The 10,000-nt window shown below is 44.0% G+C and overlaps 1 protein-coding gene across 1 annotated transcript in view; it reads left to right on the top strand.

Moving 5' to 3' along the window:
* LOC113581997 (low-density lipoprotein receptor-related protein 1-like) overlaps positions 1-10,000 on the top strand; it is a 97,846-nt gene that overhangs the window by 32,447 nt on the left and 55,399 nt on the right. The window contains 6 exon segments of the mRNA XM_035520618.1: positions 4,555-4,717; positions 7,532-7,754; positions 7,834-8,023; positions 8,394-8,537; positions 8,817-9,053; positions 9,383-9,563. Of these exon segments, the coding sequence (XP_035376511.1) occupies positions 4,555-4,717; positions 7,532-7,754; positions 7,834-8,023; positions 8,394-8,537; positions 8,817-9,053; positions 9,383-9,563 (1,138 nt within the window).

Here is a 10,000-nt window from a genome sequence, read left to right as displayed (position 1 = left end):
GAAGTTTATGAAAGACCATAAGGATTGGACCGTAGAGGATTGGAGTAAGGCATCTTCTCTCATGAGTGCAAATTTCAGCTTTGTCCTACACCTGGTCGTGTAATGGTTAGATGCAGACCTGGAGAGGCCTACAAGCCAGAGTGTCTTGCACCCACTGTGAAATCTGGTGCCGGATCGGTGATGGTCTGGGGGTGTTTCAGCAAGGCTGGAATTAGGCAGATTTGTCTTTTGTGAAGAACACATGAATCAAGCCACTTACAAAACTGCTGGGAGAAAACTTGCTTCCTTCTGCTCTGACAATAACAACTCTGATGATTGGTTTTTTCAACAGGACAATGCTCCGTCACACAGCCAGGTCAATCAAAGTGTGGATAAAGGACCACCAGATCAAGACTCTTATCATGGCCAGCCCAATCTCCAGACCTGATCCCCATTGAAAACCTTTGGAACGTGATCAAGAGGAAGATGGATTGTCACAAGCCATCAAACAAAGCCAAGCTCCTGGAATTTCTGTGCCAGGGGTGGCATAAAATTACCCAACAGCAATGTGAAAGACTGGTGGAAAGCATGCCAAGACGCATGAAAGCTGTGATTAAAAATCAGGGATATTCCGCCAAATATTGATTTCTTGACTCATCCTAAATTGAAATATTAGTGCTGTGTTGTTTCTAAATGAATATGAGCTTGTTTTCTTTCCATTATTTATGGTCTGAAATTTCTGTAACTGCTTTATTTTGACCATTAGTCATTTTCATTAAAAAACATGCTCTAAAATACAATATTTTTATATGGAATTTGGAAGAAATGTTGCCAGTAGTTTATTTAATAAAACAAAAAACTGCTCAGCCTGGTCAAACACGTACCCATCAATTGTAAAACTAGAGAAACTGATGACTTTATAGTGGTCTCGTTTTTTTTTTTTTTGTTTTTTTTTTTTTTTTTTGTTTTTTTTTTTCTCCGTGTGTGTAAATACATACACATACACATACAGATACAGGATATGGGCATTTGGCTGCGGATTTTGATTGTTTGTTTTTAGTAATTAAAAATTATGAGATGAACCATTTTCAGAAAGGCTGTTTCCACAGGCCGTAAGCTGTATGATTTCCATATGCTTAACCTGCTCTGACCACTGAGAATATAAAGAAGGTTTTTAGTTCTTACTATGCTGCAACATTTTTACAGCTGACATTTGTATGTGGTTGCTATGGTAGCCACATGGTGGGGTCACACAGGAAATGATGTTTCACAGTGATTCAGGCCCTCGGCATGTCCCCCAGATGACACTTCCAGATGTTCGCACTCTGGATTCTCTTCTCACATGTTCACTTTCCACACTCAGTCTCTTTTTCCTTCATGCTGTGTCTCCTCCTGTCTGTCTGAGTACTGTAACTTTTCCCTTTTAAGATAACATATTCATAAATTTGTTTAGATTTTAATTCGTCATGAAATGGTAAATGGCAGTGTTTATATATTCAGTGTGTACCATTTTATATAAGGCTATCAAGCCTTATTTCCATAGCAACAATATTGCAGTGCTGGAATGTACAAAGGGTGTTTGTTGAAACTTGAGTATTTAGTCTAGAAAGGATCCAGTGTGGATTGTGGAGTTATGTAAACAGCCTGGATATTAATAACTCATGGCTTTAGTATCCACATGGCCATGTCACAAATCATAAGTATGTAGCAGACAGACAGTATGCAGTTTTATGTAATAATGATGTTTGATACTTGTGGAAGTGATTTGATGTATTTTTTGTTTTAGGGTTGTGTACATTGTAGGACACAGTTGACAGGTCTTAGGTATAAAGTGATGCTTACACTGCAGCCACCAGGAAGCTATTGTCCCAACTCTGAATATGTCTGCCACTCTCTGCATGTTTGTGTGTGGTTTGTGTAGGATGTCTGGGTTTTGCTTGGGCATTTTTAGATCCTGTTTAGAAACCTATTCCAGGCCTCTATTCCAGATATGTTGACATGAAGCACCCCAGGGCCACTACTGTTGCCCACATCTACACACATCATCTACACCCTGATCCCCCTCATATGAGGAATATGCTGCATGTATCACAGACCTGGCTGGGGGATGGCACAAGACACAAATGTTAAAGGCTTCATTTGCTGTATGGTTTCCCTTGAGTTTGTGCATCTGCAGTTGTCTAATTACACCTCTGCCCTTGTCTATATGTGCACTCAGTCTAGCTGCTGCACCTACACAATACATTGTTGGAACTAAGATAATTAGTAGTGAAGTCTTCGGAGAAGACGTTTCCACTGCAGTCCAATGGTGCTGTGCTTTACACAAGCATGCCAGTTGGTGCTTGGCATTGCACATAGTGGTCTTGTGTGCTACCATTTCCTAAAGTTCACAACCTACTGTTCACCGCTGATGTTGCTTCCAGAGGCCATGTGGAACTCTGCAGATAGTGATGCAGCAGAGGATCTGCACCTTGTCTGCTGCTTCATTAAACAGAATGTTTATTGGGGCAAATCTAGCAGCAAAGAAATTTCATAATCTAACTGGTGGCAAAGGTGGCCTCCTATGATGGTGCCATATCAGTGACCTCTTCAGTACAACCCTTTCTCCTGCCAGTGTTCAGTACGACCCATTCCGCTGCCAGTGTTCGTCTTTGGAGAATGCATGGTCACGATTTTATACACACATCAAGTTAACACTGATGAGTGTGCCTGAAACACTTGACCTCAGTAATGGAGAGCGGTGTCCACATGTGTTTAGCTATACAGTGCGATGGAGGCATAGCTAATGTCCAGCACATCTGCAGACGGGCCACAGGTCAGCAGCACATGGGGATGCACCCTTTATTCCCCACCCTGACTTGTACTTGTACTTATTGGGCCGTTTGAAACCCTTTGGTATGATGCGTGAAAATTTGTCCTGCTTCCATGGGCGGGGTTAGAATAAAGATGGAGTCAGTCCAAAGCAGGGTGGTGTTCTACTAATCTTCCGGAAATCAGGAGACGTGTGTGGATGGTGTTTTCAGGTCAGGATTGGCCATATTGGACGTTGGGGGTGTAAAGAGAGAGAAGCTGTGCTTAGTCTCAGCAGCTGCAGCTGTTAAAACAGCTTTTTTTTTGGATATTTTGTTTAGCTCACACAGAGACCCTTGACTCAGCTTTTACTAACAGAAAGCTTTATTGTAAGAGGGAGAGCTTCAAGGCCATAGTCATATAGACCGTAGTAGTAATATTAGCACAATTCACATAGACCCCAGTATTAGTGTTATCTATGACTTTTGTGTGAGTGCAGAAGTATTTGCATGCACACACCCTTTCTCTAAATCTATGCAGCCCCCAAAACATAGAAGGCAGAGGGTGGAGTTTGTGTGTGTAGGGTGGTCTGGAACAGTTCTCTGATAACTTGCATTAATACCTTGTCCAAATAAACTGTTTTAGGGATGTTTTGGCTGTGATACAACTAGCCTGGAGAAGTGTCAGCATCTCTCAAGATCTGCTGCACATAGAAGAGGAGACTGAGCCAGGCTGTTCCTTAACGCTCCGCTGTTCACGCTCGCTGGGGTGGTCTGGGCTGGCATTTACACAGAGATGGATCAGGCATTCCTGTTGTTGTTGTTGTTGTTGTGTTTTATTAGCTGTCTGTAGAAAACGATGCCAACCTTTCAGGCCTCTGTAGTGACATGGGTCCTTAATGCCGCTAAAAAAGTTTTTACGATGATGTCATGTCTGTACAAACTCTAACAAACTGTTGACGTGAACTGTACATAACGGGCAGCTTTAACATTCAGCATTTAGTTAAATTATTTATCCTTTTGGAAAATGATCACTGTAGTAGTGAGACCTTTTTCCTTCTGTACGTTTATGTATGGCCTTTGATTTTACCAGGAACCACATGAGGTATATGTGCCCTGCTCGCTCGCTCTCGCGCGCTCTCTCTCTCTCTCTCTCTCTCTGATTTGTATATCTCCATTCTTTCACGTGTTGGAGAGCAGTGACTGTTGGAAACCTCCTGCCCTACTCTGCTGACTCCTTTGAGAGTTTTTTTCCTAAGCTGGAGCAGCTGTTAAGTTAAGAATACTTTTGTAATACGCTACTTAATTATAGACAAACTAAGTGTTCTGTCTTTCCCAGGCAAAACTGCCTTGAGGTGGGAACTTGTAACAACTCACATGAGCTCTAAAACTTCAAAGAACAAACTAAACATTCTTAATGTCATAATGGCATTAAGTCTTCATGTTTTAAGTTTAAATTAGTATTTAACACTAAATATTGGGTGTGTGTGTGTGTGTGTGTGTGTGTGTGTGTGTGTGTGTGTGTGTGTGTGTGTGTGTGTGTGTGTGTGTGTGTCATTCTATCGCTTTTGTATCCACTGTAAGTATTTCTAACTTGATAAGAAATCCTGACTTTCACCGCTCATTTTTGTTTTCCTGGGCTGATGACCGTGAAACCGTGGAAACACGCTCACGTGCTTCACTCACTGAAACCGTGGAAACATGCTCACGTGCTCCACTCATTTTCAATCACTTCCCCTCTTTAACTGTCACTTCTCTTCTCTATCATTCTTTACTGTGCCTGCAGACGTGGAGCAGATGGCTATAGACTGGCTTACAGGAAACTTCTACTTTGTTGACGATGTGGACGACCGCATCTTTGTGTGTGATAAGGATGGCATTACATGTGTGACCCTGCTGGACCAAGAGCTCTACAACCCTAAAGGCATCGCACTGGACCCCACCATGGGGTATTAACTTACACACACTTTCTCTTTCTCACACACACACACACACACACACACACACACACACACACACACACATACACTTACATTTACGGCATTTAGCAGACACTCTTATTCAGAACGACTTACAAAAGTGCTTTGTCATTTACTCATAGAATATATCCAAGTACAGTACAGTAGGTTAGAATTAAATATACCAATGAACTAGAATACAGGGATGAACGCTGATCCCCAGAAGTGCAAAATGCATAAGGTCTATATTAAATACTGATAAGTGCTATAAACAATAAGTGCTAGAGTTTGTTAAACAACATAAACAATGCCCTACAATAAGTAATAAATTAGCCGGTCAATAGCAGTGTCAGTTGTCCTTTAAATATTCTGCAAATAGATGGGTCTTCAGTCTGCGTTTGAAGACTGCAAGGGACTCTGCTGTCCGGACAGCAAGTGGGAGTTCATTCCACCGTCTTGGAGCCAGCACAGAAAATAGTCTCAATGCTTGTCATCCATGAGACCTGAAGCAAGGTACTTCAAGCCGAGCCGTACTTGAGGTTCAAAGTACTTGAGGTACGGCTCGGGCTTTGACCATTGACCTCATTTATGAAGGGGCTGGTCCATTTTTGGCTTTGTAGGCAAGCATCAAGGTTTTAAATCTGATGCGTGCAGCTACTGGGAGCCAAAGAAGGGAGTGCAGCAGTGGAGTAACATGTGTGAACTTCAGAAGATTGAAGACCAGTCGTGCTGCTGCATTCTGGACAAGTTGTAGAGGTTTGATGGATCTTAGAGGAAGACCAGCAAGTAGCGAGTTGCAGTAGTCTAGGAGGAATCTGCAAGACCGGGTTAGATTAGAAACATGAACTGAGAACGACAACTGGTTGTCCAAAGTTACGCCTAGGCTACGGGCAGCTTCGGATGGTGATACCAGGGAGTTCTCAAAGGAAACAGTGAGCTCATGGTAGGGGTTGGGAATACCTGGGATGAACAGAAGCTCAGTTTTACTGGGGTTGAGCTTCAAGTGCTGGGCTGTCATCCATGACGCAATGTCAGTCAAGCATGCCGAGATACGTCTGGAGACCTGCATGTCAGAGGGTGGAAAAGAAAGAAATAATTAAGTGTCATCGGCATAGCAGTGGTAGGAGAAACCATGAAAAGATATTACATCACCAAGAGAACGAGTATACAAAGAGAAGGGGGCCCAATACTGAGCCTTGTGGAACACCAGTGGAGAGTCTACATGGTTTGGATGTGAATCCTCTCCATGTCACCTGATAGGACCGTCCATCCAGATAGGACTGAAACCATCTCCAAGAGCCAGTCACACCAAGCCTGGAAAGAACAGAGAGAAGAATGTTGTGGTTCACTGTGTCAAAGGCTGCTGAAAGGTCTAGAAGAATCAAAACAGATGACTGCTTGGCAGCTTTAGCGGCATGAAGTTTCTCAGTGACTGCTATGAGGGCCGTCTCTGTAGAATGTGCCCGTTTGTAGCCAGACTGATTGGGATCATGCAGCTGGTTCTGGGTGAGAAAGAGAGACAATTGATTATAAACTGCTTGTTCAAGGGCTTTTGAGAGGAAAAAAGAGAAAAGCGATACTGTAGTTGGTAACACTGGAGATGTCAAGTGTGGCCTTCTTGAGGATTGGTACCACCCTGGCGGTTTTGAATGCAGTAGGCACGTATCCAGAAGATAAGGAGTTGTTGATGATGACAGAGATGAAAGGAAGCAGATCTCTTGCAATTGTCTGGAACAGAGCAGAAGGAATTGGATCCAGCAGACATGTAGTCGGATTGCTGGAAGTCAGGAAGTCAGAAGAATTTTATCTGTGGAGAGAGGAGAAAAAGAAGTCAGAGAGTTGGATGTTGGGGAATGCACGTTGCTTGGAGGGGTGGGAACAGAGGAAAAGGACTGGCGGATTGCTGCAACCTTCTCCTCAAAGAAGGTGATATAATCCTCCGGAGTAAGAGACAAGGAAGGAGGGGGAGGATTAAGGAGAGAAGAAAAAATAGTGAAGAGCTTGCATGGATCAGATGATGATGATTCGAATTTCTCTCTGTAGCAGGATGACTTTGCAGATGTTACTTCCAGTGAGAACTTGGAAAGGAGAGACTTGTATGAGCTGAGGTCTGAATCTACGCGAGATTTCCTCCACCGCCTCTCTGCAGTCCTTCATTCTCTCCTGTGGCAGTGAAGTGTTTCTGTTAGCCAGGTGGCAGGTGGGGAGGACTTAGCAGGTCTAAAGGAGAGAGGGCACTCATTCATTGATGAGGAGAGTGTAGAAATGAAAGTATTTGTAACTGTATCCAAAGAGAGAGAGGATGGAGAGTCAGGGTGAGGAAGGGTGGACAAAATAGTAGAAGTAAAAGAAGAGGGAGTTATGGAGTGCAGATTGCGACAGAGGAAGGAGGACCATGTTTGAGAGGACTGGATGGAAAGAGAAGGAAGGGAGAGAGAGAAGGATAGAAAGTGATGGTCCGAGAGGTGGAGGGGGGTGACTGCGATGTCGGAGGAGAGTGGTTGAGGGTGAGGTCAAATGCTGTCAACAGTAGAGGGATGCAGGAGGAATGCAGCTTCTCTGATGGAAGATTGAAGTCACCAAGGAGAATGAGTGGATTTTCTTCAATGGGGAACGAATGAACACACGCACACACACACTTTTAGCTTCCCAGGAGGAAAGCTTTGAAGTGGGTACTCATTAATTGTCCTGCATTTTTTTATGTAATTACGTGTGTGTGTGTGTGTGTGTGTGTGTGTGTGTGTGTGTGTGTGTGTGTGTGTGTGTGTGTGTGTGTGTGTGTGATGTTGTCTTTGCTTTAAATAGGAAGGTGTTCTTCACAGACTATGGTCAGATCCCCAAGGTGGAACGTTGTGACATGGATGGACAGAATCGGACGAAGCTGGTTGATAGTAAGATCGTTTTCCCTCATGGCATCACGCTGGACCTGGTCAGCAGGCTGGTGTATTGGGCTGACGCCTACCTGGACTACATCGAGGTCGTGGACTATGAGGGCAAGAGCAGGCACACCATCATACAAGGCCTCCTGGTGAGGAAGTGGTGCCTTCGCCATGTCTCTGATGAGACCTTCTCCGTGTCTCTGATGAGACGTTCTCTGTGTCTCTTAGATTGAGCACCTTTATGGACTGACGGTGTTTGAGAACTATCTGTACGCCACCAACTCAGACAATGCCAACATGCAACCAAAGACCAGTGTGATTCGGGTCAACCGGTTTAACAGCTCAGACTACCAAGTGGTGACCCGCGTGGACAAGGGGGGGGCGTTGCACGTGTACCACCAGAGACGACAGCCTCCAGGTACAGAACAGCCTGGGTTCAGCAGCTTCTGATGGGCTGCTGGCAGGTTAAAGGTCCTTTTAATTTATTACCAGAGTTCATTTGGTCTTGTCAGGTCAGTGCTGATGTAGTGAATTTGTCATTCTTCATGTTTTTTGTCATGTAATTCTTACAATTTCAGGCAGCATATTGAAGTAAATATGAAATCATGCTTTTCAAATTTTGCAGCTCAGATTGGCCTTATAGCCTTATAGCCTTATGAACCAAAGATGAGATCACTTAACGTTGTTCACTTTTGTTTCTAATTCAGTTTCTCTGTCTCTCGGAGCCCCTCTGCCTGTTCATTCATCTGTTTCCCTCGCTCTCTCAACCACTCTTCCTGCCCGGCCAGTGCGGAGCCACGCCTGCGAGCCCGATCAGTTTGGCAAAGGCGGAGGCTGCTCTGATATCTGCCTGCTGGGCACCAGCCACAAGAGCCGAACGTGCCGCTGCCGCTCTGGTTTCAGCTTGGGCAATGACGGCAAATCCTGCAAGAGTGAGTGTCCCCCAGCCCTCACCAAAGTGCTTGGTTTTTGTTCATTATTAGAACATGTTAAGATGGCATGATCTAGTGTTTTTTTTTTTTTCTGTTTTAAAATTTGTATTTATTTTTATTTAATATTTTTTCTGATTTTAATGTTTCTCATCACAAACATAGCATACCTGACATAATGGCCCGACGGGATCTTTACTGAATGAAGTAGTTGTTTGGGGAATAAAGATCCACTGGCGTTGTGTATGTTCTAAGACTTTCTTGTCCCTGTCTGTTCCTCAGAACCTGAACATGAGCTGTTTCTGGTGTATGGTAAGGGACGCCCTGGGGTGGTCAGAGGGATGGACATCAATCCCAAAGTCCAAGATGAGTACATGATCCCCATAGAAAACCTGATGAATCCTCGCGCGCTGGACTTCCATGCACAGAGCAACTTCATCTACTTTGCTGATGCCACCAGCTACTTGATTGGCCGACAGAAGATTGATGGCACAGAACGGGACACAATCCTGAAAGAAGGTCGTGAGGAGAGAAGTTGATCTTCTATAGAGAACTGACTGTGCATTCAAGCATCATGATTTATTTATAGGGATGATGAACCTAAATCTAAAAGTTGTCCCCTAATTCATTAGGAATAGTCACACAGAGGAAGTGCTGATTTGGGGCATTTTACCACTTAATTTTGGTATTTAGATATTTTTGTTAAATTACTGTAATCTGGAAGGACTTTCTTAGTACTACTATTGTAGTATTTTCTCAGAATAGAATACTTATTAATAACAAAACTTGCAATATCAGTTCAGGGTCCAGGAGTGTGTGTTGATCTGCAGTGTGATGGTCTCTCCCAGGTATTCACACGGTGGAGGGGATCGCTGTCGACTGGATGGCTAACAACTTGTACTGGACTGACGATGGCCCTAAAAAGACCATCAGTGTGGCCAGGCTGGAGAAAGCTGCACAGACTCGGAAAACTCTCATTGAGGGCAAAATGACCCACCCACGTGCCATCGTAGTAGATCCGAGAAACGGGTGAGCGCTCCCTCGCATGTTTCTCAAAGATGAAGGACGGACAGTGGGAGTCCGGCACCAGTAGACGTGAGCAGAAGGACATGACTGGACACAGTACACGGGCTCTGCAGTCAGCTCTGCAGTGTTCACAGTGGGCTTAAACACAACCACTGTTAAAAAAAAAAAAAAACCTTCAAAATGTCCACAGTCTAGATTAGTCTCACATGTTGCCTGGCAGGGTAAAGTGGGCCATGCCAGAAGGCACTACATGTGTGGATAGTTTAATATAATTTCCATAACTGCTGGTGTGTTGGTGGGTGTTTTTTTTTGGTGGGTGTGTGCGCGCGTTTGTGTGTGTGAGAGAGAGCGAGAATTAAGTGTAGCTGGAAAACTGAATCTGAATGCACCTGAATGAGTTCTTCTATCCATATTCATAAGCTCTTTTAATGTCTGTGCAC

This window comes from Electrophorus electricus, chromosome 20 (assembly GCF_013358815.1).
Source record: "Electrophorus electricus isolate fEleEle1 chromosome 20, fEleEle1.pri, whole genome shotgun sequence".
NCBI lineage: Eukaryota > Metazoa > Chordata > Actinopteri > Gymnotiformes > Gymnotidae > Electrophorus > Electrophorus electricus.
The sequence above is the reverse complement of the archived record's forward strand: the minus strand, read 5'-3'. Positions and strand labels throughout refer to the sequence as shown.